At 46.2% G+C, this 26,450-nt stretch overlaps 17 protein-coding genes across 17 annotated transcripts; 9 read left to right on the forward strand and 8 right to left on the reverse strand.

The window, feature by feature from the left end:
* The first annotated feature begins 562 nt into the window (after positions 1-562).
* Positions 563-1,520, forward strand: CYBJADRAFT_169492 (uncharacterized protein). Its single transcript, XM_020215803.1, has 3 exons — positions 563-1,047; positions 1,120-1,189; positions 1,265-1,520. Exons 1-3 carry the CDS (start codon positions 1,017-1,019, stop codon positions 1,332-1,334), a joined length of 171 nt encoding a protein of 56 aa, XP_020068309.1. The 5' UTR covers positions 563-1,016; the 3' UTR covers positions 1,335-1,520.
* A 2,482-nt stretch (positions 1,521-4,002) lies between these two features.
* CYBJADRAFT_169495 (uncharacterized protein) lies at positions 4,003-4,619 on the reverse strand (the record flags this gene model as incomplete). Its single annotated transcript, XM_020215804.1, has 1 exon — positions 4,003-4,619. A coding segment is annotated over exon 1 (410 nt), but the record flags the coding sequence as incomplete, so codon positions are not given.
* Positions 4,620-5,384: 765 nt separating this feature from the next.
* Positions 5,385-6,433, forward strand: CYBJADRAFT_169496 (uncharacterized protein). The gene has a single exon (XM_020215805.1). The coding sequence runs from the start codon at positions 5,601-5,603 to the stop codon at positions 6,222-6,224; it is 624 nt and encodes a 207-aa protein (XP_020068311.1). The 5' UTR covers positions 5,385-5,600; the 3' UTR covers positions 6,225-6,433.
* CYBJADRAFT_169497 (uncharacterized protein) lies at positions 6,384-7,653 on the reverse strand. The gene has a single exon (XM_020215806.1). The coding sequence runs from the start codon at positions 7,611-7,613 to the stop codon at positions 6,459-6,461; it is 1,155 nt and encodes a 384-aa protein (XP_020068312.1). The 5' UTR covers positions 7,614-7,653; the 3' UTR covers positions 6,384-6,458.
* Positions 7,654-7,950: 297 nt separating this feature from the next.
* On the forward strand, positions 7,951-9,884 carry CYBJADRAFT_169498 (MFS general substrate transporter). Its single transcript, XM_020215807.1, has one exon. It carries the CDS (start codon positions 8,005-8,007, stop codon positions 9,679-9,681), a length of 1,677 nt encoding a protein of 558 aa, XP_020068313.1. The 5' UTR covers positions 7,951-8,004; the 3' UTR covers positions 9,682-9,884.
* A 212-nt stretch (positions 9,885-10,096) lies between these two features.
* Positions 10,097-12,344, forward strand: CYBJADRAFT_169500 (NRAMP family metal ion transporter). The gene is made up of 2 exons (XM_020215808.1): positions 10,097-12,196; positions 12,234-12,344. Exon 1 carries the CDS (start codon positions 10,413-10,415, stop codon positions 12,168-12,170), a length of 1,758 nt encoding a protein of 585 aa, XP_020068314.1. The 5' UTR covers positions 10,097-10,412; the 3' UTR covers positions 12,171-12,196; positions 12,234-12,344.
* Positions 12,345-12,399: 55 nt separating this feature from the next.
* On the reverse strand, positions 12,400-13,605 carry CYBJADRAFT_164473 (uncharacterized protein; the record flags this gene model as incomplete). The annotated part of the gene is made up of 1 exon (XM_020213854.1): positions 12,400-13,605. One exon carries the CDS (start codon positions 13,603-13,605, stop codon positions 12,400-12,402), a length of 1,206 nt encoding a protein of 401 aa, XP_020068315.1.
* Positions 13,606-15,141: 1,536 nt separating this feature from the next.
* Positions 15,142-16,490, forward strand: TYR1 (prephenate dehydrogenase (NADP(+))). The gene has a single exon (XM_020215809.1). It carries the CDS (start codon positions 15,169-15,171, stop codon positions 16,468-16,470), a length of 1,302 nt encoding a protein of 433 aa, XP_020068316.1. The 5' UTR covers positions 15,142-15,168; the 3' UTR covers positions 16,471-16,490.
* A 193-nt stretch (positions 16,491-16,683) lies between these two features.
* ARL1 (Arf family GTPase ARL1) lies at positions 16,684-17,353 on the forward strand. The gene has a single exon (XM_020215810.1). The coding sequence runs from the start codon at positions 16,734-16,736 to the stop codon at positions 17,283-17,285; it is 552 nt and encodes a 183-aa protein (XP_020068317.1). The 5' UTR covers positions 16,684-16,733; the 3' UTR covers positions 17,286-17,353.
* Positions 17,354-17,382: 29 nt separating this feature from the next.
* On the reverse strand, positions 17,383-18,180 carry MRPS9 (mitochondrial 37S ribosomal protein uS9m; the record flags this gene model as incomplete). Its single annotated transcript, XM_020213025.1, has 1 exon — positions 17,383-18,180. The coding sequence occupies one exon, from the start codon at positions 18,178-18,180 to the stop codon at positions 17,383-17,385; it is 798 nt and encodes a 265-aa protein (XP_020068318.1).
* Positions 18,181-18,317: 137 nt separating this feature from the next.
* MHF1 (Mhf1p) lies at positions 18,318-18,890 on the reverse strand. Its single transcript, XM_020215811.1, has 2 exons — positions 18,830-18,890; positions 18,318-18,738 (listed from the first exon to the last, which is right to left on the reverse strand). Exons 1-2 carry the CDS (start codon positions 18,866-18,868, stop codon positions 18,460-18,462), a joined length of 318 nt encoding a protein of 105 aa, XP_020068319.1. The 5' UTR covers positions 18,869-18,890; the 3' UTR covers positions 18,318-18,459.
* A 235-nt stretch (positions 18,891-19,125) lies between these two features.
* DUF1 (Duf1p) lies at positions 19,126-21,402 on the forward strand (the record flags this gene model as incomplete). The annotated part of the gene is made up of 1 exon (XM_020216670.1): positions 19,126-21,402. One exon carries the CDS (start codon positions 19,126-19,128, stop codon positions 21,400-21,402), a length of 2,277 nt encoding a protein of 758 aa, XP_020068320.1.
* Positions 21,403-21,692: 290 nt separating this feature from the next.
* RPB5 (DNA-directed RNA polymerase core subunit RPB5) lies at positions 21,693-22,340 on the forward strand (the record flags this gene model as incomplete). Its single annotated transcript, XM_020213022.1, has 1 exon — positions 21,693-22,340. One exon carries the CDS (start codon positions 21,693-21,695, stop codon positions 22,338-22,340), a length of 648 nt encoding a protein of 215 aa, XP_020068321.1.
* RIB7 (2,5-diamino-6-(ribosylamino)-4(3H)-pyrimidinone 5'-phosphate reductase) lies at positions 22,337-23,047 on the reverse strand (the record flags this gene model as incomplete). Its single annotated transcript, XM_020213020.1, has 1 exon — positions 22,337-23,047. A coding segment is annotated over one exon (711 nt), but the record flags the coding sequence as incomplete, so codon positions are not given.
* Positions 23,048-23,166: 119 nt separating this feature from the next.
* VMA22 (Vma22p) lies at positions 23,167-23,709 on the forward strand (the record flags this gene model as incomplete). The annotated part of the gene is made up of 1 exon (XM_020217232.1): positions 23,167-23,709. The coding sequence occupies one exon, from the start codon at positions 23,167-23,169 to the stop codon at positions 23,707-23,709; it is 543 nt and encodes a 180-aa protein (XP_020068323.1).
* Positions 23,690-24,757, reverse strand: CYBJADRAFT_186793 (uncharacterized protein). Its single transcript, XM_020217233.1, has one exon. The coding sequence runs from the start codon at positions 24,581-24,583 to the stop codon at positions 23,780-23,782; it is 804 nt and encodes a 267-aa protein (XP_020068324.1). The 5' UTR covers positions 24,584-24,757; the 3' UTR covers positions 23,690-23,779.
* Positions 24,758-24,929: 172 nt separating this feature from the next.
* Positions 24,930-25,852, reverse strand: RPP1 (RNA-binding RNA processing protein RPP1). The gene has a single exon (XM_020215812.1). The coding sequence runs from the start codon at positions 25,790-25,792 to the stop codon at positions 25,004-25,006; it is 789 nt and encodes a 262-aa protein (XP_020068325.1). The 5' UTR covers positions 25,793-25,852; the 3' UTR covers positions 24,930-25,003.
* Between the last annotated feature and the right edge of the window lie 598 nt (positions 25,853-26,450).

Here is a 26,450-nt window from a genome sequence, read left to right on the forward strand (position 1 = left end):
CTCAGTAAAAGAAACACGGATGATTACACTCTACAGTAGACGGGCAAACTCAGAGGGTGCCCAGAATGAGAAGTTGAGGATCAATTGTACAGCACCAGGCCAGATATCCATCGCTTTCCTCTCCCACATTTGAAGAATCGGCTGTTAGCGTATTTCCACTCACAGACATTGGCATTCACACACCTTAGATTGGAACGCCTGGAAGGCTTTCCCAGTCCATTTGGCCTTCTTTGACACTAACAGATGAGCCTGAACGAGTGGAAACCTCACCTTCTATACATGCGTTACAATTGGGGGTTTGACGGCTAAACGCTTATTCCTGAACTCCGCATACTGTGAGTCGCATGCCACACCTTACGATACGAACACCAGCACAATTGTTCGTGAAAACCGGTCTCTCTTCTTTGAAACCTGCTGTGTCTGTGAACTATGATGTCATTTTGACACATGGTGCTTGCTCAAAGGCTTGCTCAAAGGTGCTCACCACGACCTCATTGAGCATAGACCAACGTCCTGTTATATAATCCGGGACCATTGTTGCAAAATCTCTTCTGCGCATTGTAAGCCATATGTCCCTTTTAATCCCTTGGCCATCACAAACGCTTGACAGTGTTGACTACACTCTATAGGGCATCTGCTGGCTTACAACTGTGCGATGCTTGATAATGCTCGATCTACGCTCTCCGATTATTTGTCACTTTAAGATAGCAAGCCGTGGTCTCAAAAGCTGTTCAAACCACGCCAAACTGGCCAATGTCAACACCTCTATCAATTCCTTCATCATAGTCAACCAACTGGAGGATAAGTTCGAAAGCGGAAATGCTCAAATGTCCACGCTGTTTGTTTCATAATCATTCAAGCTTTTTCCATCTAATCTACAAACCCCGAGGTCCATCGCGGTGATGGGGGAATATAAAGGCGGAAAATCCTTCGAGGGCAATAGCAATTTCTTCTTCTGCTTTCTTTAGTTTCTCCAACGAATCTTCAATTGATCAGAAGCAAATCAACGAACAAACATGTGCAGAAAGTGTGAATGCTCCATTTGTCGTATGTCAATTGATCCTCTCCTTCTTCTTCGCTATGACTGAAATCGTGACACTAACCAAGTTCAACTTATAGATAAGTCCTCATGGACAGGATGTGGAATGCACGTTCCAAGTGCTATGGCAGGAGTCCCAGAATCTGAATGGTGAGTAATTTCCTCTTCCCTTTCCTCGTGGCTCATCACTCGCACGTCCTTGTACGTTTTGCTAACCCAATTTAGGTGTACTTGTCTCCCAAAGAAGGATGATAAATACCCTCCAAAGGCTGGCACTGGTAAACCAGCGTTGTAAGTCTCATGGGCCCAATCTGGGGCCAATCAGGCTCAACTTTTCTCCATCTTATCCTGTTGGACCACTGTACTCGTCAGGAACTATGGAGTACCATTATATTGAATTAACAGATCCTTTTATCCTCAGTTTCGTAATCTCAGTCACCAGTAGCTCGCCTTGATCTCGGAGTTGAAAACTGGCAACCGCATCGCGATGTCTGGGTGTACGGGCTATCTCGGTTTGCCAACATTTTGCACGCTGCTTAGCTGGTCATCGAAATGATGATTTACAAGCTAGGAAATACCGTTAAGCAATGGTAACGTGGATGTATTGTTTACCTCGATGGTATCTTGGTTATTACTCCATGGGAAAATAGGTTTATTGTATCATTAACTCGAACTGTTTATAATACGGCTTATGTTTTTTTTTGCTTCCTGAGACCAGCATGATTACTTCAGCCTTCTTAGTATATGAGGGTTTCCAGTAGATTAACACTTGTCTGGATGTATAAATTATTATGTGGAATATATTGATAATGTTACGCTGTTATAGCAGCACAACGTTCAATCTCACTTTCGCTTCTCTACGAACTCAAATCAGATATTTATTGAGTTTGAAGGCGCACTCATCAGCCGAGAGCGTTGCTCGTAAATGGGTACACGTACCTCCGTCGCCTTGTACGTACTGTGATATTGACGATGGAGTCATTGGCACCTCAATCTGCTTGTTGAAGAGATATATGTGGCCATGAAATACACCAGAAGCATGAGCCTTGATACAGATGCCAGAACATGCTCTCACTTAGGCTATATGCCCCTAGATTGTTAGACCAAAGCCGGATTAGCCACACAACTATGCCTCACGCCTCGATTTGCCAATAGACACAGTACAATAGTAGGAGCCAACTCTATTCATCGCGTGTATACACATGCACAGTGCTCTAGTATACTGACTTTATACGCCTTTGTTGCTCAACGCTCAATTATGTAATTTTGAAACTACGTGAAAACTATGTGCCCTTGGAACCTTTGAACCATGTTCTTGAGCACACTTTGCATTATGAATACCTGTATATACCTCATTGTGGGCAAAACAAGAAACACGCTCTGCAACAACTGTCAGAAACCTCAACATGCACCTTGTCTTACACAATCAGTAGAGAAACGCCCAATACCACTCCGTACTGATGTAGAAAAACTTTATGAGCTGTGAAGATTCTCTGTATAGAGGAGGATCTCTCGTAAAAATCGTGCGACTTTCTTCACTTTCTAAGTATATCAGTAGATAACTGAAAGAGCACACAATAATGAGGTGATTGTTTGGAAAATCGTTAAAATATGGATAATATCCAGTGGAGCCGAGAGCAGGAGATAAGTGTACGTAGTGCATACCTTGAAGATTGACGACTGTTGGAGGACTAAAATGCTAGGTAAAGCCACGCTGGGGTTTACTACGCAAGGGATCCCCATAATCTTGTGAACACAGGATAATACCAGGGCATAAGCCTCCCCTTACGTAGCCCCATGCCAATGGATCAGGCGAGTTACAAGTTACACATAGGTCATATACATACACATGGAGAATGTGAAGTAAAAGAACTCACATGGCTGAATGGCAGAGAAACCAAAACCAACATAATAACGGTCACCGGGGTAGAGCCTCTCTGTCTTTCCCAATTGATCTACGACAACGCCAGAGTACTTAGTAGCTATGGTCAAAATCTAGAACTACGTATATACACTCTGTTTTTATGGCTGTGACGCACTTATTATAGTCTTCAAGGGCCAGGTGAGACCTACCACATTGGAAGAACCACGGAGCTGTTTGGCCAACCTGATTCAAAAACGAATAATATTCATCCGGTATACATAAACAGGTGGGAGATTTTAGGGCGTACCGTCCGTGCATTATATATTTGAAATATGCTGATTGTTCATAGTGTTTGTTCCTTTCTCTTTCCTTCCTGGATGTGAAGGTTTCCACTCGTCAGCTGTCCCTATGAACCATAGTCAATAAAAGCGTGTATACTTATATACTTTCCACGAGCATCAAACTTGTATTATACACTCAGTTGTGGTATACAGAGAAGATTAAACTTCACGCTCATTTGATGGGGAGCTCTGGAAGTTGGCAACAGCATTTCAACTGCTGTTGCCTCGAAGGTTGTAGAGGCCCTTGAAACATGTAGGCTATATGCTGCAGCGTGTACAACTCTTGAGCTATGTACGAATGTTTCAAAATGCCATGTTGATCTTTTCACTTACCAAACGCAAACACACACCAAAGGAAGTGTGCATCGAACATCTGGTATATTGGCGTAATTCAAATCTCCGTGGAATTGAGAAACAACGAGTTACGTGACCTCTGTTATGCAATTAATCTAAGCGCATTTGGAGTTTATACATTTCTGTAAGGTCATTTGTCCGAGAAGTTTACGTCTTAAGTGTGGTACGGGTCATCAACTTTGGCATCATATGCACCCAATGATCCAACAACGGCTCATAGGCACCATAGATCCTAATAGATATATGAGAGAGCGGGCCTCATAGATATTAAAAAATACAAGAGATGGTCTAGAACAACAGAAATCGACAACAACGATTTTCGAAGTGGACAGACGCATAGAGGAAAAAAGTAATTTCAACGTACAGCGACCTACCTCCCTGTTCTACAGCGTTCCAGCAGCCCAAGAGCTAAGGACCGTTGTCTTTCCCAGGTGGCAATGACAGACCTGGTGAGAGGGCCAACAATGCTTGGTTCCACAGGCAAATTGGCAACACCCTTATCACAGTAGCACTGGATAATCACCCGGTCAACTAACATCAACTGATCCCGTTTCATGTGGCATTTCAGCAGCGTAGTTATCTGAGGACACTCTCGCCCTCCACCTCGCGCACCAAAGAGGCTTTTCAAGGCAGCAGGAGCTCATCTCCACCGGGAAACTCATTATGGAATTGTGATTGATAGTGCAGGAGAGGCGGATTACAGTACGGTTGCGGATGGCCGATAACTTGCAATTGAACTTGCACCTAAAAACACACACACATACATACAAAAAGGTCTTGGGAGCGGTGGAGGGCCCCAAACGGTTTTCGAGTGTTCTGGGCCATTCGATTGGGTTGACATTTTTATCCCAGGCACTCTTCTTTCCGCTGTCGGCATTGAGTGTCAGTGCCAGCCAGCACGCTGGACCAAAAGCACCAATCGCTCTTTCAATGCACATCATTGGTCACTAAGCCAGTGCAAATAATTGATATTATTATTGGCTTGAATATAAAGTAAACCGTAACGAAAATAACCAAAAAGGGGATGAGGACATAGATGGTTGGAGCCAATCAAACGCAGAGTTTTCCTTCTGCTGCTAAAAACCCGCAGTACGACGGTTGGAGTCGTGCATAATACATAAGGGCCAGTGCGCCGAGGTGCATTTGTACAAGAGGGATTTCCCACAATTAGACTTTCTTTGTGCGTGAGACACACTGTCCGTAACGACTGTATGCCGTAGGGTGCATAGAGATCTGCGACTTGCGCTCACCCTAGCGCTTTGGGATATTAGTGCATATGTGAGCGGCCGGGTAGTGGCCCTAAGCTATGGGCTAGTGGCTACAAGTTATAGATTAGGCTGTAGAAACAGAGCTCTTTTCACTCTAGAACTGGAAGGAAGACACACGCACATACACACGGAGTGACCATCATCACCACGATTCCCAACTCACACACTTTCCACGCCCAGTCAAATTGCTGAGCGTACACTGAATAGAACGAGTCAGGCGTGGAATACCGAACAACAAGAGCCGGTAGTCGGGCACAGGAAAGCATGCATGGTAGTGCGTCATACCGACATGTTTACGCACTGTGAATGCACAGTGCGCATATCTAGCTGCTTCGAAAATTTTTTTTTGAAGGCCCACAACTCTAATTTTACTATGGCTGTTTCTATGGGAATTTTACTGTTTCCATCCCCTTGGTTGGCCCGTCGCATTGAGGGCTCAAGGTGAAGTTGTCAATCATAAACAGAAAACCACACACACATCGCTTTCCTCCTTTCTCCTTCTTTTCGTCCAATTCCTGGGCTTTTTGTTTTGTTCAAGGATCGATTGTGTTATCAGTGATATTTCACCACAGTACTCGTTATTCCAATTGCACTGAGCGGGAGAGAGTATCGTTCAAGGCATTGTTCTACTAAGCATCCCGATATCAGCTGACACTTCAGGGACTACCGAACTCTACATTACGAAGTTTGAATATCTGTGGAGAAAAGATTGGGACTCAAGGAAGGAGCCTACAATGAAGGATAAAGACGTGCAGAGCTCCCCGTCAGACTCTGTGACAACGATAACGAACAATACGCTGAGTCTGACGAGCTCCAACAACTCATCGCTTCGTTCATATACGTCATCATTGGCCGATTCCACAATGACTTCGAAGTCCAACAGGTCTATAGGAGCAAAGTTCAAGAGGGCATTGACGAGGAAAAGAGCAGAGTCTTTGAAGTCTCCCACTAGTTTATCGTTTGGCGAACAGCAGCAGCAGCAGCAGCAACACCAACATCAGCAATCGCAGTCGCAATCGCCCCAGGTATCGGCCCAGAGATCCAAATCTCTGAGAAACAGAAGCCTGAGCTCCTTGCTTCCTCCGTCTTTGATGACATCGAGCCAGAACTCCACGAGAGACAACTCCATAGCGTCCTTATCGGATTTTGAGATGGACTCTAGCCTACCACCTAGTCCACTACAGAAGATTGATGAGAACTCCAAAGGTGTATTCCCGAGCCATGTGGAGAACGTTAGAAAGCAGAGGTTGCTGGTTACCACTACGAAGATCTCAGATGAGAAATTGTTTGATCACATTGCAGATGATATCCTTTCGAAAGTTGCTCACGAAGACTCTGTTATTGAATGGAGAATATGAACTGTTCCATGACTCCTGTTACGACTATATGACTTTTAACCATGTGCTATTTTGCTATTATTCCCTTACACCACTATGCTGTTTTGATACACCTACGCAAGAGCTGGACTCTTGTTTCTTATCTTTGCTACACTGAACCACAGTAACTCGAAACAGAGTTATATTGTTATAGAATAGAAATCGGTCAATAGTCAATGCTTATAAGAAGTAATTCCGTGTGTAGTCTTCTCAGTCTCAACACTTATCCTCGAGTTCTTGTCGGCACATTACCCACACTTTGCGTAGCCCACAGATACCAGAGATCAACCCGCACGTGAGATAGACATTTGAAGGGAGGTTCAAGTTAAAGACATCAATAGAATCACACATGAAGTCAAACGACAACCTTATAAGATCCAATTTGGCTATGGCTTCCTCCCTTTTCAGCTGTTTCAACTCCTGTGCCAGGGTGACACCGGTATCCACAGGTGATCTATTGGCAAATTCTCTCATTAACTGGTGTCTCAAAGGTGTACTTCCAACGCTTTCCACAATCTTCTTGCTCATGATGCTAGCACGCTTGCGTACTTGGCGTTGGATGTCAATCTGCAACTGTCTCTCTCTGTTGGTCTCCAGTTTGACCCAGTTCTTCTTCAAGCCAAGTAGGATATCGGCGTACCATGCCAGCACACCTTGACGTACGACAAACGACTTGACCGTTGGGTTCGTCAGTACGTTGATCTTGAAGAGTAACTCCAACTCGTCAAAGATTCCATAGTACAAGTCTATGAAGTCCCCCAGGAATTGTTCGTTGCAGAAGATTAGATGGAAGTTCAGCAGAGATGGCGACTTGGTGAACGATTTCAGCGTCTCGATGAAGCTCTTGATCCGTAATGGGGTCCCGCCAAATCTCAAGGCATAACGGAATGAAGAGATGTTCTTGGTGGCTTCAAATATCTTCTTCTCCAAAGTCGTTGAGTTCAAGAAAAGCAGCAGTTTCATGTACTTCAGCGGCTCTCTCCAGTGCTCTCTCGGGTCGGGCGAGATGTTCTCAAACTTCTCATTGATGATAAACCTTCTGGTGTTTATGAGATGGAACTTGATCAAGTTCAGCGCGTACTGGGAAACCTTGGACAAACGATCTTTACCCGCAACTTTCGATAGCAGCAGTTTGAACAGTTCAATATTTGAGATGGCCTTTGTCGAAGCACCCGATTCACGCTCATCTTCAACGTCAATTTCAACATCGTCAGACACAACAGCTTTCAACGTCGGTGATAACTGTCCTGGTGAAGCCGTTGAGGAAATGTCCGTGGCTTTCTCCTTTGCGAAGAGTTGGATATTCAGCTCTCTGAAGCCCTGTGGATCGTTGAATACGTCGGGATCATTCAAATGAGAGACGAATTCCATGATTACACCGACTTGATTGACTGGCTGGATAAGCTCCAAATGCAAACGACAACATTGGCGGGTATTAAATGCCTGAAAGGCTGTGGTGGTGATGGAAAGTTCCGTAATCAGTAACCGGTATGACAGTTACGCTGGTGCTAGACCTCTTAGCGTAAATATCGGAATGTGAAAAATTGCAAATAACACCCGGACACCACGACCGCTAAACACCCAGACACCACTCAAACCCCGAAGGAAAGCAAATCTGGCGGACATTTTACCGTTTTCGGATACAAAGCCGGCGCATCAAATGTTTTCCCTCAGATTTGACACAATGCTTTGGTCATATTGTCGTCATTTCCCGCTCATAGAGCGAGGAAATACGCCTGTTTAGGAAGATAGCCCCCTTCAGATGGACACTACAAAGAGCAAGAGCGCTGCTGATGAAGTCACAGAGGAGTTGTTGCCCAGCGGGATGAGAGACTCGTTTGAGATTGAGGATGTGCTGCCTTCAGCAAGCGATTTCCATATTGACAGGAAGTTTGCCCTAACGCTGTTTGTGATATGGACTGGGAACTTCCTGTGCTCTGTGGACGGGACCATTGTGAGCACCACGATGTCAAACATTGCATCTGAGTTCGGACAGAGCGATATGGTGAGCTGGATTGCAACTTCGTATCTGCTGACGAGTACTGCCTTCCAGCCTCTTTACGGGAAAACGTCCGATATACTGGGTCGAAAGACGCTGTTGCTGTTTGCACAGTGTGTGTTCACCCTTGGAACACTGCTGAGTGCACTTGCAACCAATGTTGAGACGTTGTCTATTGCAAGGGCAGTTTCAGGGATGGGAGGTGCTGGAATCTATGCTTTGGCAAGCATAATAATCACGGACGTTGTTCCTCTGAGTAAAAGATCTATATTTGTGGGCTATGGAACCATCATAGGCTCCACTGCACAGATGCTGGGTGCACCACTAGGCGGTATCTGCATCGTCACCATTGGATGGAGATGGATGTTTCTCGTCCAGGTGCCCTTTCTTCTGGTTTGTATCGTATTACTAGCGTGGAAAGTTGAAGTTAGAGTGGAACATATACCTGAAGGTGAAGAAAGATTCTCACGGGAAAATCTACAGAGGATAGATATCGGTGGTATAGTAACTCTAAACCTGGCAGTTTCCAGTATCATCTTTCTATTTGCAGAGAATGAATCATCTTCGATGGCCTATAGGGTTTGTTTCTCCATGCTACTCGTCTTGTCAACAATCGGTTACTTCCTCATTGAGAAGTACGTTGCAGTTGAAAAGATTATAGACCCAGAGTTAGTAAAGGGTCAAATAGGAGTTGTGGGATTTACCAGCGGAATAAGTTCATTGGGACTATACATGGTGCTGTTCATAACACCTGTTTATTTGCAACAAGTCCAAGGAGTTTCTGTGACCAGAATAGGCATATACACAACGTTCTTCGTCATCAGCACTGCCATAGGCTCATTGGTTGCAGGTTATATCATCCGGAAACACGATAAGAGCGATGTACACACTATAGTTGGATCTATAAACACTTCGACAGTGTTCTTTGCTTTTCAAACCTTTGGGTTTGCCATTCTTACACTTTTGGTCTCCCTCGTTGAGCCTGAGACAAAAGGCTTAGCATGGAGAGTCGTCTATGTGTTCGGGTTGGTGCTTGCAGGATTTGGATCTGGAGGCTATAACGTTGGAACAGTGATATTCATCATTGGCAAAGTCGGGAAAAGGGTGCAGGCAAGTGCCAATACCTTATGCTCATTGATCAGACAACTAGGGAGCGTCATCGGGGTATCCCTATCGTTGTCCTCGTACTCTAGATCAGTAGCGTATGGATTACGTAGGTTCTTCAAAGGGCCCGATGAACACTACGTGGATAAGCTGGTTGGAGACTCCACTTTCCTCAAAGACGGCCTACCAGAGCAGTACGTCAAAGACGTCCTGCACATCTACAAGAGGGCAATTGCAAGCACGTTTATCCCATCATTTGCCCTGATAGTGATAGGATTAGTTGTCATGCTATTCTTGAACAGAAGGGTTACACACGCACACGCACACCAGTTATGAACCCTGCCCACTGCCCGGGACTTGTCGAGCAGGTGGCTCACCATGTACCACAGGGCCAAGACACGGCCATGTGGTGTGCACTGTGTGTCTTTTGTTCATTAACAGCACGATGTCAGACACGTTGGACTTGGGTCTGAACAGGGTACCCATGGGATGATTACATACTACAAACATCACATATTCACATCATATTCACATTCTATACACATTCTATACACTATACAACCATCATATAAACACATTCACGCACAATTGTACGAGCAAACGGCATCATCAAACGAGAGAAACGGAAGAGAACACCTCATTGCATGTTCACATCTGGGGGTAAATGTATCCCGTAGAACTGAATGTCCGGATGTTCATATCTAGGTACAAAAAGTATGCGTGTTGCCCCTACCAATATATGTGTTGCCCCTACCGCAAATTATGCAAACATCCATAACTTCAAAGGTTAAAATGCACTGTCAAGACAAGACAGTGTGCATCTTTGTTGATCGAAAGAGGCTGAAAGTCGAGGCCATCCCAGCATTCTGAAGCCTCCAAGACGGAGTACGTAAGGCTCAGCGTAGTATTCCGCCAAAAAACCACACCCGCACACGCAAGAAAATAGGAGGTGAGACAGATTCTCTTAGGGCGATATATACAAGAAATTCTTTCTCCAGGTACATAAGGGGGAATTTGACACCCTTGTTTGAATTTGACCCATTACTGTTGATAAAAGCCATCGCAATATGCCAGTTGAAGGGTCTTCGAGAGGTTCGACCTCTCAGTACTTGTCTCACAAGGAGGTTTTTGAACACTCAATGGCTGGTGGCGTGAGAAAGACCCATGAGGTTTCTCAGACGCTCTCGATCGACGAGGAATCTACGAAGGAGGTCAAGAAACAAGGGAAGATGGCCAGAATGCTCAAAGTCCAGCCAAATGACCACAAGCTCGTGAAGGTGCTGAAGAAGTATCTGAGGTTTGTTGGGCCTGGTCTCATGATCTCCGTGGCTTACATGGACCCTGGTAACTATGCCACTGATGTTCAAGCCGGTGCCACGGCTCAGTTCAGTCTCCTGTTCATCATCTTACTCTCCAACTTGATTGCCATCTTTTTACAATCCCTTTGTATCAAGCTGGGCTCGGTGACCGGGTTGGACCTATCGAGAGCGTGCCGTGAGTTTCTGCCAAGATGGTTGAACCTGGCGATCTGGTTCTTTGCTGAATGCGCCATCATTGCTACTGATGTTGCCGAAGTCATCGGTACTGCAATTGCCCTGAACGTGCTGATGCACATCCCACTGCCAGCAGGTGTTGTCATCACAGTGGTTGATGTCATCTTTGTCCTCATGGCCTATAGACCAGGCTCCTCCTTGAAGTTTGTCAGACTGTTCGAATACGCTGTGGCAGTCCTGGTTATGGGTGTCGTTATCTGTTTCTGCGTCCAATTGGCCATGATGCCACCTGTCAATGTCCGTGATTTGTTTAGAGGATTCGCCCCATCACACACCATCCTCGAGGGAACAAACATGTACACTGCCGTGTCCATTCTCGGTGCTACAGTCATGCCTCATTCTCTGTTCTTGGGATCAGGGCTTGTCCAGCCAAGACTGAGAGAGTTTGACACTGAGAACCACTACTACCATGTTCCAGAAGGTGAGGATCCAGAAGAGGCATATTTCAACTACAAACCAACAGAGAAGGCCATCAGATACGCAATGAAGTACTCCATCGTTGAGTTGGCCATCACTCTGTTCACATTTGCGTTGTTCGTCAACTCGGCGATTTTGATCGTGTCAGCTGCCTCTCTCTACGGAACACCGGGTGCTGGCGATGCTGATTTGTATGCTATTTACGACTTGCTATCCGAGACAATCGCTCCAGCAGTTGGTACATTGTTCATGGTTGCCTTGTTGTTTTCTGGTCAAAGTGCGGGTATCGTGTGTACCATTGCAGGCCAGATTGTGTCAGAAGGCCATTTGCGTTGGACCATCAAGCCATGGAAGCGTAGAATTGCTACTCGTGCCATCAGTATTGTTCCATGTCTTGTAATTTCCCTCTCTATTGGTCGTTCTGGGTTGAACGATGCGTTGAACGCATCCCAAGTGGTTCTTTCCATTTTGTTGCCATTCCTCACAGCTCCATTAGTATACTTTACTTGTAAGAAGTCCATCATGAAGGTTGAGGTTATGGATACAGATGAGATTGAACTGAATGACATGAATGGTGAGGTTGAGCTCAACAACGAGGGCCCAGCCGACAACGGCGATGCCAATTCTTTCAACATGACGAAGGATAAGAACATCCAAGTTGTCAATGACGAAGACGTCAGTGGTATTAATAACGCTGAAAGTTCAGAAACTACTGGAGCAGTTAATGAACGTGAAAAGAAATACCTTGATATGTCCAACAATTGGATCACGGCTATTCTGGGAATTCTCGTCTGGATCTTCATTTCAATTCTTAACGTTTATGCCATTGTTAGAATCGGTATGGATGGTATCTGAAATTTGGGATCAACACGTGGAAATACCTCTTATTACGACTGAGAGTGTGAACTCAGCTATTAGGAATAGTATTATAGGCTCGATTCCTCTCAAAATTGAGATGCAATAGTCACCCTGTGTGAAGAAGAATCTACGACTCGTGCATTATCAAGAATAAAAGTAGTTAAAAAAGTCCAAAAGTTCACTCACGTTAGAAGTATATATAAAAAGTTATGTGGTTTCATCTTTATCAGAAGAAGCTCACGAGACGTTTCCAGAGACAATTGTTATCAGTGGAGCCTTGTGCCTCTTCTGGCAAGCCTCTTGGAACCAACGATGGGTTAGCATCGGTTCCGTTAGAGAAGAACCCACCAAGAGTGGTTGTACTTGAGTAATAAATCGATGTGGTGTTCGTTCCATCAACAGACGTAACAATTGGAGTGGCAGAAGAGCTTGTGTATAGCGTAGAAGTCACCTGTACCGTCTGTGTAATAGTTTGATCAACTTCAGTGGAGGTTTCTGCTGTGAACACTTCACCATCAGAGTTTGTGAAGGTGAAGGATGCAACCACTGGCACCTTGATGACGGCAGTGGAAAGGGTAACCCCTGTGGAAACAGAGACACTAGCATCATCTGTTGATGTAACCAAGCAGCTAGAGTCGGTGACGGTGACAGTAACTGTTGAGACGGAAACAGAGATGGAGGTGGTGACGGATGCAGCAGTTGCAGAGACATCACCGGTGCTTGCGATGGTACTCAGTGTCTCAGTGGAGCCAAAGCTATTGATCTTGACAGCGTAGTTTGCACCTGCGACCGAGCTGAGCTCAATGGAAGCATCATTTGAGCCAGAGGCAGTACCAGCGTTGGAACCAGCGTTAGAACCAGAAACAGTGTTTGCAGCACCAGTTACACTAGCATCATTTTGAACGATAGTAACAGAGGTGGCTTCCACTGCAGTGGTATCAGCGAGTGTGACTGTTGTATAAATCACAGAAGTTAGCGTAGTATCTTCAACTTGCTCAGTAGGTTGTACCGTGGAGTAGTAGGTGATGTACTGGGTGGTCCATATGGTGGTTGGCTGGCCTTGTGCGTCATAAGTGGTGATTTCAGTGCCGATCTGTGTCGTTACAGCACTTGTAGAAGGAGCCGGAGTTGAAGCAGTGGTGTCAGCAGCAGTGGTGTCAGCAGGAGCAACAGTAGTTGTAGCAGCAGCAGTGGTGTCGGCCTCAGTGGCCTCAGCAGCTGTGGCCTCAGCAGCAACTGAGGAAGTGACACTGGTAGCAATGGTGGTATCGACATTCAAAGCAGCATCACTGGTGGTGACTTCAGAAGTGAACACATCAGTTGGTTCCGAGAGAATCGTAGTAACATCAACTGGCGTAACTCCAGCAGATGAAGTTGTGTCCCAGATAGTCACATTGTCTCTCTTTACAAGATTGTCGTATCTCTCAGCCATGTAGGCATTTGTCAATGGAAGGAGTAACAACGGGACGTATTTGAACAGCATTTGGTTTCTTGATTGGCGGTGGATTGGTGTGAATGAAAGACGATATACACTCTAATAAGCGACTGGAAATGGAGACCTATGATGATGGTAATAATAACAGAAAAAGGAATGGACGAGACTATTAAAAGCTCAACAATGTGGATAGATCTGGGAGGTTATAGGTTGTCGCACTTAGAAGTCACCTGAAGCTGGTATGTATTGTAACTGAACAAGGGTATCAAGTTTCAAAAGCATTCTTTTGAAAGAGAAAAAAAGGGTTAGACAGGTCGTTATAAATGAGATTCCACACTTTACATAGCCCCTTCCAAACGTGTTATACATCAGAATGCATTGGGTCTTGATTGAAGATGTAAGACATCTTGTGTAAACCAGTGAATCGTACCCATCACAGAGAGCTACAGCTGAGAAAGTTGTTTCGAAAGGGGATGTGTACCTGTGGAAGGTTTCTCCAAATGAAAACAAATATGCACCTTGCAGCATGTGTACCGTGTATATATGAATGCTGAGGCCAGAGAGAAAGCCTATATGCAAAAAAATACGGGTTTTTGTATGGGCGTGCGATGCCCGTCTATTTTTAGCTGCCAGTAATGCTACAAGTGTCGAATCACCTTCTATTCAGGGATTTCATGCTACAGAAGTGCTCCGTTGATACCTGTAGCACCAATTGTGTCCTTCTAAAGCTCCAAGGACGTGATATATCCCTTCACCTCGTCTGAAACCACCTCAAAAAGACTTCCAAGATGATCACTGACGCGTAAAAACAGCTCCAAACTCCCCCTTCAGTGACGCGTCGGTCTGCAGGGCCAAACGACGCGCCTCGAAAGATGGGAAGATTTCTCTCTTTATGGGCCAAAAAGGCTTCTTTGCTACAACGGAAACAGGTAAAGAAAGGATAGCACACGGTTAGAATGACGGGAAATGGTGGGTTTCGTAATTGTGCAGTCAATTGAACGCTAACAAGCGGCCTGTTTGTGTGTGTTTAGGTCGTCAAACAGAGCCTTCGTTGCTCTCACGTCGGTTCTCAGCCATGGAGATTGGCTCTTTGTCCAATTTTAGCACTCGTGCGCTTGTGCGATGGTTGAATTGTGAGGTTCAGCGAGTGCTTAAGCTGAGTAACCTGAGTGATTCGGTGTAGTTCAGCATGTTTATGGTTCCAGAGTGGCTTAAAGTTGTACCCATCCTCCGTACGTTGCAGGCTATGGACATTTGCATTGAGCTCTGAGACATTTACTGTGTAAGGTTCGAATATGTTGACTACGATGGACGATGACATCAACGACCAAATGATCTTGTGACTATGGAAGTGGGGGTGGTGATCGTAGTTGTGGTGGTGGCCATAGCCATAGTCATAGTCGTAGTCGTAGCAGCGCCTCCACCAAGTGACTCCACCAAAAGCGAAAGCCCACAAGCGCGGAAACGCCCACCGGGCATCGACGGCTTTCCTTCAACAACATCAACCGACCCTCTAGCGCACTCCCAATTGAGCACCCGAGCACTCAAAGCCGGCCAGAAATGGATATCGAATCACTACAGAAGACCAAGACCATTGGGATCATCGGCTTGGGAGACATGGGCCTGTTGTATGCCCGCAGGTTCTCTCAAGCAGGATGGACCGTTGTGGGCTGCGATAGAGAGGAAACGTACCAAGACACAGTGCTCAAGTACTCGGAGGAGCAGTTCAAGATCTTGAAGAACGGACATGCCGTGTCGAGGGTGAGCGACTACATCATCTACTCCGTGGAGGCTGCCAACATCAAGAAGATTGTGCAGCAGTACGGGCCTTCCACCAAACTCGGTGCGATTGTAGGCGGACAAACGTCTTGTAAAGCCCCAGAAATCGAGGCATTTGAATCATATCTACCTGAGGACGTTGAGATAATCTCTGTTCATTCATTACATGGGCCAAAGGTCAACACCACTAACCAACCATTGGTGATAATAAACCACAGGGGCTCCGAAGAGTCCTTGGAGTTTGTGAAAGCAGTGATGTCATGCCTTCAGTCAAAAGTAGTACAACTCACTGCTGAGGAACACGACAAGATCACCGCCGACACACAGGCAGTGACACATGCTGCGTTCCTCAGTATGGGCGTGGCATGGCACAAGACACAACTGTACCCTTGGAAAACCACCAAGTGGGTTGGAGGTATCGAGAATGCCAAAATCAACATCTCTTTGAGAATCTTTTCAAACAAGTGGCATGTCTACGCCGGGCTGGCCATCACCAACCCAAGTGCACATAAGCAGATCATGCAATACGCACAGAGTGTCACTGAGCTGTTCACCTTGATGCTCGAGGGGAAATCTGAAGAGCTGAAGTCGAGAATCTACAAGGCTAAGCAATTCGTATTTGGACACCTCGGTGAGGACCACGAGCTGTTACTGGACGACTCGCTACTACAGCAGTTTTCTCTGAGCAGACAGCCACCAGGCCAAACCACACCGAACTCTCACTTGTCGTTACTGGCCATCGTTGATAGCTGGTATCAACTGGGCATCGTGCCATACGACCACATGATCTGCTCCACTCCACTGTTCAGAATCTTCTTGGGTGTGAGCGAATACCTCTTTTGCTCTCCAGGACTACTGGAAAAGGCACTGTCTGATGCTATCGGTGCAAAGGCCTTCAGACCAGACGATTTGGAGTTCACCATTGCTGCCAGAACGTGGAGCAACATCGTGTCGTTTGGTGATTTTGCGCTATACAAGAAGGAATTCGAATCCACGCAGAAGTTCTTCGAGCCTATGCTGCCAGAGGCCAATCAGCTTGGTAACGAGATGATTAAGGTGTTGAACCAGAAGCTGAAGCGTTGATTGTATGATATGCTATGATAATTACGCTATGATAATTATAATGATTATATTGTAATTATAATTATAATTACAATATAATATAATATAATATAATATAATATAATATAATATAATATAACATAATATAACAACCTGTATGTACGGATGTATCGCCATGACACCTGTGCGGAAACATCCACCGAAGCTGCTTTTCTACACTGTCCACCAATCAGCGACAGAACTCTGGATCAATCGCTATCGACCGTTCCGAGACTTAGAGTGCAATGGGTAACGTCTTCAGTGGGATATTTGGTAAGCTGTGGGGCGTCAACAAGGAGATTCGGATCCTTATCCTCGGACTGGATGGTGCTGGTAAGACAACGATCCTTTACAGGCTACAAATTGGTGAAGTTATAAACACCAAGCCGACGATTGGGTTCAACGTTGAGACGCTGTCGTATAAGAACCTAAAGCTGAACGTGTGGGACCTCGGTGGCCAAACGTCGATAAGACCGTACTGGAGATGCTACTATGCCAACACAGCAGCCGTCATATTTGTTGTCGATTCAACGGATAAAGATCGTATTGATACTGCGAGTAAAGAGTTGCACACGATGTTGGCCGAGGAGGAGCTGTCAGACGCAGCTCTGTTGGTGTTTGCCAATAAGCAGGACGTTGCGGGTGCCCTGACTGCTGCTGAAGTGTCGAAGGCTCTGAACCTGTCGGATTTGAAGGATCGTAGCTGGAGTATCGTGGCCAGCAGTGCTATAAAGGGCGAAGGACTGACAGAAGGTCTGGACTGGTTGATTGACGTGATTAAAGATGAACAACTGTGAGTTGAATCTCGACTATTCTACCGTAAATAGACAAAGAAACAGCTGAGATTTGTATTTACATGATGGAGACGATATTGTATGTAGAAGGTAGAGCGCATCAACGCTTGACCCATGTTGGGCTCTTTCTAGCTTTAACCTTACCTGGTTTCTTTCTCTCGACTCTTCTGTGGTCTCTGGTCATACAGCCGGCTTTATACAGTCTGTTCTTCAACAATGGGTTATGGATGACCAAACCTTTGGCAATGGCATTGGCAATAGCACCGGAGTGGCCAGTGGCACCTCCTCCCGTGACGAGCGCAAACACGTTGAATTCAGACTCAGCCTCAACAACCTGTAGTGGGTACAGGATCTCCTTTCTATGCTTGAGCTCTGGGAAGTGCTCGTTAAGGGGCTTGCCGTTGATCAAGATCTCACCGGTACCTTTGACGAGGTAGACAGTCGCAGTTGAAGACTTACGGCCTCCAATGGTCTTGGATCTTCCAAATTGATCCAATTGTTTCAACTTCAGCCCGGAGTCGTTCATGTTGGTGCTTCTAGAGTACTTGGTCAACACATTCTCAACCTCCGTCGGTCTCAACTGCGGATCTATCGAGTTTAGCCTGTTGAGACTCTTCAGCAGTTGCTTGTGCTGTGACGACTTGAGACGTTCGTCTCCCGCCAACGGCTCGTACTGCTGTCTTGAAAGCCACTTGCCCTGCACGTTCGCAACACGAGGGAGATTCACGTACTTACGCTCCATCTCTTTCAGCTCGTTGAGGTTGTTCTCATGATCAGCATTGGGGGAGTAATATGTCTTGTGCTTCGGAATCACACGTTTCAGCTCCAACTCCGCGTTCGAGGTCGAAGGACGCAACGCCTTAAGCGTCGACTGGAATCTTACAAAGTTCTTCAGCATCTCTGCGTGTCTTCCCACCGTGTTTAACCTCTTCTAATCCGGATTTGAAACCGTTGATGTTCTCTCCTTCGTTGAGAAAACCGGCTTGGTGAAAAAAAAAGTTGGTCTCGGGGAAGCCGAGTTTCCTATTTGGGCAATTGCCTATTTCGGATATTTCTGTTAGTTTGCTTACGTAATGCATTATGTAATCTGTCAAAGTAGTACGGTATCATGGCACGTATCCCATTATAATACTGGTTATAAGTCCACACGGAGCCAGCACATATGCCTGGATGGTGGTCATTCTCCCAGTGTCCCGAGGTACTCCTTCAGCAGCTGTGTCAGATCGTCGTTCTTCCGCGTCACCATGAACATATCTTCAGGTGTGATGTTCTTTCGACCGGCGTGTCGGGCAAAGGCCTCGAGGTCCTCACCGAGCGACACCGCCTGGTTGTACGCGAGCTCGACCAGGGACGCCGTGAACTTGGGAGTCGCAGTGACTCTGGTGCCGTTATCGAGCCCATTGGCCTCTTCCTCCACGATCTGTGATATTGCCAGCCAAAGACGCGCTTTCAGTTGCTAAACCCCTCTATGTTAGTCATCTCTTGCAATGACACACAGGTGCACTTTCCAGAGTCCCCGTGGAAAGCAGCATGGCAGAGTCACTTACACTGACGACTTCTCTGTCCTCCGACGACAACTCCCTCATACCTGATCGAATGCGCTGTGTGGATGGCCCAGGCAGTAAGAGGAGTTGGTGCTTTGGTGGGAAACGCGCGTGTTGAAGTAGTTCGCGTAGGCAGAGACACCTAGGCAGAAACACCCGGACACCGGCCCAGCCCCGGCGGGGCTGTCCGCCCACCAAAACCGTGCCGGGCACAATGGCTGTAGCTTCACCTCGCCTCCACCAACAAAGGAGGTGTACACGGAGCAGGCAAGCACCAGAGATCAAGAGACAGAGCGACAATGACGAAGCAGTCGTGCAAGAGCATCTCATACGTGATCGGAGACGCCGCACACACCGGCTCGCACGTGTTGCCGGTCAATTCGATACGTTCTAATGGCTCTGATATGCTCTTCACCGCTGGTAGGGACGGTGCACTTGTTGTATTGGACAGCGACTCGAATCTCTGTAATCACATCCAATTGCACTCTGACTGGTGCAATGACGTTGTGTGGCACAGTGGGTCCACGCTTGTTAGCTGTTCTTCTGATTTGAGCGTGAAATGGTGGGACTTCGACACCAATGAGCACGGTCTTGTGGGCCACCATGAGGATTACGTCAAGGCGATGTGTCGTGTGTCCAGTGGGCATATTGTCACTGGTGGGCTGGACAAGGTTGTCAATACGTGGGATCTGGAGACCAGGTCCAAGCTGAGCTCCATAGATAACACGGAGGGTGAGATGGGGTCCATCTACTCGATGTCGAGTTTTGAACGGATGGTTACGTTTGGTGATAACAAGGCCACAATCTCGTTGTTTGATACTAGAAGCAACGAGATTGTTGGTAGGCTGGACGGACACGGTGACATCGTTAAGAGCCTGGTGATGGGCTCCAATGGCCAGTTGCTGTCGGGATCAAGTGACGGGACAGTGAGACTGTGGGACTTGAAGAGACTTGAAGAGGTCAAACAGTACACGTTTGACGGCTCTATCTGGTCGTTATACTCTGACGATGTCAATTTGAACAAGTTCTATACCGGCACAAGCCAGGGCACCTTATACGAGACTAACCAGGACTTGACCAAACCACTCGGGCAGGAATCGAGTGGGCTGTTGTCAATCTGTAAGTTCCAGGACGAACTTTGGAGCTCAAATATGGGTGATTCCACCATGAAGAACTGGAACGATGCTGCTAAGACCAAGCGAGGTGCTCCAGGACTGATCAAGTCAAGACTGCTGAACAACAGACGTCATGTGGTGACGCTAAGCACCGACAACGAGGTTGTTCTCTGGGATATCGTTAAATGTCGTCAGCTACAGAAGTTCGGTACCGATAGGGCATTCGAAGACGTTATCAATCAATACCAGACACAGGAGATCCTGCCAACATGGTGTCAAGTGATGATCCGTGCAGGGCAGTTGTTTGTTGTCATAAAGGAATCCAACTATACCAATACGGAACTGTACGGTGATGACATTAGAGAGTATGTCTTGTCAAGAGTTAACGATGATACGAGATACACCCTGGGTAAAATGGTCTTAACTTCAATCTTCCACAGGTTTGTTGAGTATGAAATGAACAAGGACCAAGAAATCAGAGAGTTGAGGATGAGGGAGATCAAGGGGAATTCCAAACTGAGTCTCTTGACAAAGTTCTCATCACACGATAACACACCACAATCCTCGTCATTACCGACACCTGTTGAAGAGTCAAAACAGAGTTATTTCGACGCAGTGGCAGATCAACACCATCAACAATCATTACAGGTTGATGACCATGCGGAGGACGCTCACCAACTTGAAGAGTCTGGAAACAAGCGAAGATTAAAGCTGTTTTCACGTAAGAAGTCCACTATATCAAGTGTTTCAACGGTAGAGGATGAGCGTGGAATGCAAGAGGATATTCCTGAAGGCTCATTGCCGGGATCAAACGAGACCTCTAGGAAGCCTTCAGAGTACGATGCAAACTCTTTAGGGACCTTAATTGTTGAAGCAAGACAATTCTACCAAAATGCCACAACGTTAAACTCCCTAAGCACATCACAATGGCAACCACCTCCAGTTGAAGAAGTGCCATTGATTGATGATTTGCCTGAAAATTTGCACATCATCGTTAACGAGTGTATTAACAATTCGAGCTCTGAAGTTGCGATATACTCTGATGAGCTACGAAACTTACAAATGACCACTCTAGAGAATGTCTTACCACGCTGGCTGGGAACCTATCTTCTGAAGAATCGTTGTATTGTAAAGGATTACTCCAAAGTTGGATTCACAATACAGCCTGATAGCACCTCTACTGGACTACCTGCGTTGGCTCAAGGTGCCGGCAGATTGAATGCCTATTCCATGCTTCGTGTCAAGAGAATCCTCACGTATATCACCGACCGGTTTGAGAAGCCAACCACTGAGATGAACCAGGGATTGCAAGCTGATAGTTGGTTACAAGTGCTGTGTCATGGCAAAGTGTTGGATAACCGTATGACGTTGGCTACTGTTAGAAGCGTCATATGGAAACAGAGTGGTGATGTGATTCTAACGTTCAGAAGACGTCAAAAGGAGACCAAGGCCATACTTTAATGAGTGTTGATCCATCAACTTCTGTACAATTCATCCATAATTGTAGCAGTAGTCGTGTAAACGTCAGAATGATGCAGTAAATTACAGCACGGTTAGAACTTTGTCGTGGCCCAACCACAATGGGCGGAAGTGAAAAAACACCCAGACACCAAAAGTGAAAATTTGCTCGGGAAACTAAACTTTCACCAGATTTGCAAATCATCACAGGATTCATTTGTTGAATAAACAACGATTTCGGGTGCTGAAACTAATAAGAAGAGGGAGACAAACAGGCGAAGAAAGACACGAAGATGGAACAAGACAACGATAGAATAGTGTCACGTTTATGGCGTGCCCACCGTACTGTGAAGGAGATGGTTCGTGATAGGGGATACTTTATAACCACCGAGGAGATTGAGATGCCATTGGATGAGTTCAGAGCTAGAATGTGTGATCAAATGGGCAGACCAAATAGAAAGAACATGAGTTTCCAAGCACAACCTTCCGAGGAGACGTTGTTGAAGTTCCCACAGATGGGGTCCATGTGGGTTGAGTTCTGTGATGAGCCAAGCGTGGGTATTAAGACCATGAAGAACTTCATCATTCACATCTCCGAGAAGAACTTCAGTGCTGGTATATTCATCTACCAAAATAGTATCACCTCCAGTGCCGCAAAGCTGATCCCAACCGTGGCACCAGCCACCATTGAGCTTTTCCAGGAGAGTGATTTAATCGTTAACATTACGCATCATGAACTGGTTCCAAAGCATCTACTCTTGAGCGACGAAGAAAAGACACAACTCTTGGAGAGATATAGATTAAAGGAATCACAGCTTCCTAGAATTCAAAGAGAAGACCCTGTTGCTAAGTATTTAGGGCTCAGAAGGGGACAGATTGTGAAGATCATCAGAAAGAGTGAAACCTCTGGTAGATATGCCAGTTACAGAATATGTCTTTAAAGGTTGCAACACATGACCGAATCTGTTATTCCAGTCCACCATGTAACGTTCTTCAGTTGCACTTTGGACGCTGGTGACACTTGCACGCCATTCTGGCCCAGAAATACAGGTCCAATGGTGATTATTAAGCTGTCGATAAGCGTAGGCGTAGTCTGTAGAAGGCTGTTGATGATCTTTGCGCCTCCTTCCACCATCAAGCTGTCGATTCCCAGCTGCTTGAGCCTGGTGAACAGGAGCCTGAGGTCTATCAACCCGTTGTTCAGCTCCATCTCTATGACATTGCCACCTTTGGATCTAAGGTACTCCACCTTGGAGTGCTCACAGCACTCCGTGGAGATGACAATCCAAGGAGCCTGGCCCACGCCTTCCAATGCCAGTCTCTCCATCTTGGAGCCGCAGTAGTCCCATTTGAAGTGTGGGTCTATGATGATGGGCCTAGGGCTCTGAGCCAGTGACAACTTACAGTTCAGCCCAGGGTCATCGCTCAGCGCGGTGTTCACTCCAACGAGGATCCCATCATGCTGTGATCTTAGGTACTGTGTCATCTCCTTTGTTTCAGCGTGAGAGATGGCGGTTCTTTGACCGATCCCTGAAGAGATCCTCGAGTCCAACGACTGGGCATATGTTAGCGTAACAAATGGCCTGTCTTGGATGGTGGTAGGGAGGTAGCTGTTGAGGAAGTCCATGAGCGCTTGGTTTGTGTATGGTTCAGTCCACGGGAGGTGAATTTTTCAAATTTTGTTGATAAACCTGATTACTTTGTATACACGGTTTCCAGTGATTGTCGTGTTTGCTTTGTATGTTTGTCTATTGTAAACAATAAACAATGGGACAAGAGACCAAAGCACGTGAAGCTGAGGTTGGCGCTAAGGATGTTGAGCACACAGAGGCGGCTAACGAGACAAAGGAAAGCAAAGCAACAGAGACTACAGAGACTACGGACAAACTCGCTGATGACCTCTTCACAAACCACGAGCTGCTCCCAAGCTCTGCTGACGCCAACGACCTCAACATCACCAAATACCTATCGAAACTCGACGAGTACCTAATGCTTCAGCAGTCGCTAATAACAACCTTGCAGAGTGGGTTCATCAACATATCAAGGGCAAACTACTCGTCGGGCGGACTGAGACCCTACGGCAAGGACCAATGGGACATGAACTGTTTGGTCACTTCCAAAGTGGAGGATGGCGTGTTGGTGAAGTGTAACACAGACCTGTATAACCCGCTGAACATGTTTGGGGTGCTGGTGCCACAGCAGCTGAGAAGTGCAAAGGAGGAGTTTGAGGGCTCCCTGGACAAGTGCGTTAGGCTTGTTCATCTGAGAAGAGAGCTGGATCAATTGTCATCATCATTGTCGTCTACATAGCGCGGTATATGGGAATCGTCATCATCATCATCTATATAGCACAGTCTGTAGAAGGGGCCCGGGCCAAAGTCTATATCATGTTATCTTCAGGTATTTGAGCCAGGCATTCGTTGCTGCTGATATCATCGTCAAGCTGTAAAACATCAAAATCAAACAAGACGCCATTCTTTATGGCATCCTCAACGGTGTCGAACTCCTTGGAGTTGTCAAAGAGGTGATCAACGTCAAATGTATCCTTCTCGGTCGACACAATTGGCGAGATACTCGACAAGAACCTGTGACGTTCCACTGGTGATCCGTAACACGGCGAGGCGTCGGTTACGGGCGAGATCCACAGGTCTTCAACCTCCTTCTTTGTAGATATCGACGTTGCCCTGGTCACAACAGAATTCCTCGTGAATGTTGAAGACACCAGCGACGTCTGTTGCGAGGTGGAACGCGGTATCGACGATGTTGTGTTGATCGCAACAGGTTTATCTCTGCTGTTGGCGTCTGCTGGTGCGTCCGCAGCCTGGCCATCGTAGTGTTCACCATCGTGGTGTTTGCCTTCACCATGCTCATGCTCATCGCCCACGACGGTGGTGTCCTCCGCAACGTGACCAATATGGTTAAACCCATACGGCGTGGAAATCTTGGGCCGTGGCTTCACGTACACCTGTTCACCGTTGAGCTTATCCAGCAGCCGTGATAGTCCCCTTTTCTTCTTCGTCTTGTTCTCCCCGGTGGGCATCAACAGGCTCTGGAAGTACGAGGTTGGTGGGAGCGGCGGTAGCTCCACCATCTTGGACTTCAATTCCGGCTTCTCAGAGTTTATCACCTGAACCTCCCTTGGCGCCTGAAGTTTGTACTCGTCCTCTATCCAAATCGATTCCATTGCCTCTTCGATCAACACTCTCGGTGCTCTCACTGCTCAACCTACAACCTGGTCAGAAATGAGAAACCAGTCACGTTATATAGGAACTTCCACCAAAGGTACGCGAAAGGGGGGTTAATTTTTTTTCCTGATTTGCAATATCTTTCGACATTCCTTACATACACGTACTTCTCGTGATGGAAGGGCGCGCGTTTCGTGTTTCACCTACAAATTACTGCAAGAACATTCTCCTTTTGACGATAGTTTTTTCTCGAGGATCGCCAGGTACAGCGTTCAGGGCACAGGGGGGAAATGATGAGAATTTGCCAGGTTTGTGGCTTTTTTAAAGCAGTTGATGAAAATTGATAATCGTTATATTATTATTGTGTTATTGTTATAATTGTAATATTATAACACGGCATCAATGGCGGCTATCTGTCTTCAACGTTTCAGTTTCTTTAGCGACGACAGGTGTGCTTGGAAAGCAGAAGAGTGTTGTACTTGGTCTATGGATCTCTTTAGCGCCACATCTCCCATAACGTCCTCGCCGATTTGCACTGTCTGTTTGTAACTGTGGTTTCTCAACCTCCCGTTTAGCAGAACCCTGAGGCTTCTCTTGGTACACTGTGTCACTGAGTTTCTCTTCAGTCCCAACTGCTCCATGACGGTATAGATGTCCTTCATCGATCTCAAGTATAACAGTCTTGAGGCGCCAGAACTTATAATCAGGTTTTGTTGTCTAGAGCTTCGGATAACGTTCAAGACGTTTGACATGAACTGACAGGGTTCGGCAAAGAGTGCTGAGTAGACTATCTCCAGATGGATGCCTCGTGAGATGGCATTTCCTATGGTCTTGTGCTTCAGGAAAGTCGGTAATCTCTTTGTGTAGTGGAAAGTTATGACATCAACTTCCATTGAGGAACATGCCATCAGCAACGCCCTTTCGCTCGTTGGTAACACCGCAACAATGTCATAGAGTTGAACGAATTTGTTTATGCTCTGTCCCTGCGCGGGTTCATCAACCACTATCGTTACCCTGGTGAATACCTTGATGTCTATATCTTTAAACAGCGACAGATCTATGGGATTAACAAAGCCGCTGGGAGAGGTGGAGTGCTGGATCGTGTGGTTGATGGCCGCGTGCGTATAGCCCAACGTTGCAAGTAATTGTAGCTGATTTCTAAGCAGCTGGGTGTTTGTAGTATATGGGATGTTTAGATCAATCATCATAGTTTCCTACCCTATTTCTTCACGCTGGAATACAACTCAATCTGTGCAGTTGATACCTCGTGTAACAGTCTGAGTACCAGAATGTGTTTGTGTGTGTGCATACACAAATTTTTTTTTCTCTCTCCGACGGCCCTTTCCTCAAAATAATTATCATATTATATAATTACCACATGACTATTATTAACTCTCAGGCAGGGTTGACGGAAAGGGAAATACAAAACGAAAATCAGCGGAAAAGACAAAGCTTCGCCGTATTGGACGAGTTCGTCTTCCCTTTCGCTTTGCCATTTGGCAATTCTGGCCGGTAGTGCAACACTGATACCCAGTCCACTGGATGTCTCATACCATCCATAATAATAATAAAAGCAATAATAACGATAATTATCATTCTAATGGCAGTAACACCGTGCTCAGCGCCACACCCGAACACCAGATCTCATATCCTGGTACACCCACACAAAGCAGCCGCCCACCGCCCGTCGGAAAAAAAAAATGCGCCCACTGTCAGCCAAAAACGTTCACAACGTTAAAAAAACGAAGAGGACACAAAAAGGGGGAAAAGAAAGAAAAAAACATCAAAACAAAATCAAAACAAAAGCACAACGCTGATTCCTCAAACAACCATCTTTTCCCTCTCAGTGAAGAAGACGCTCTCCAC

The sequence above is a fragment of the Cyberlindnera jadinii genome, assembly GCF_001661405.1.
Source record: "Cyberlindnera jadinii NRRL Y-1542 unplaced genomic scaffold CYBJAscaffold_18, whole genome shotgun sequence".
NCBI classification, from domain to species: Eukaryota; Fungi; Ascomycota; class Saccharomycetes; order Phaffomycetales; family Wickerhamomycetaceae; genus Williopsis; species Williopsis jadinii.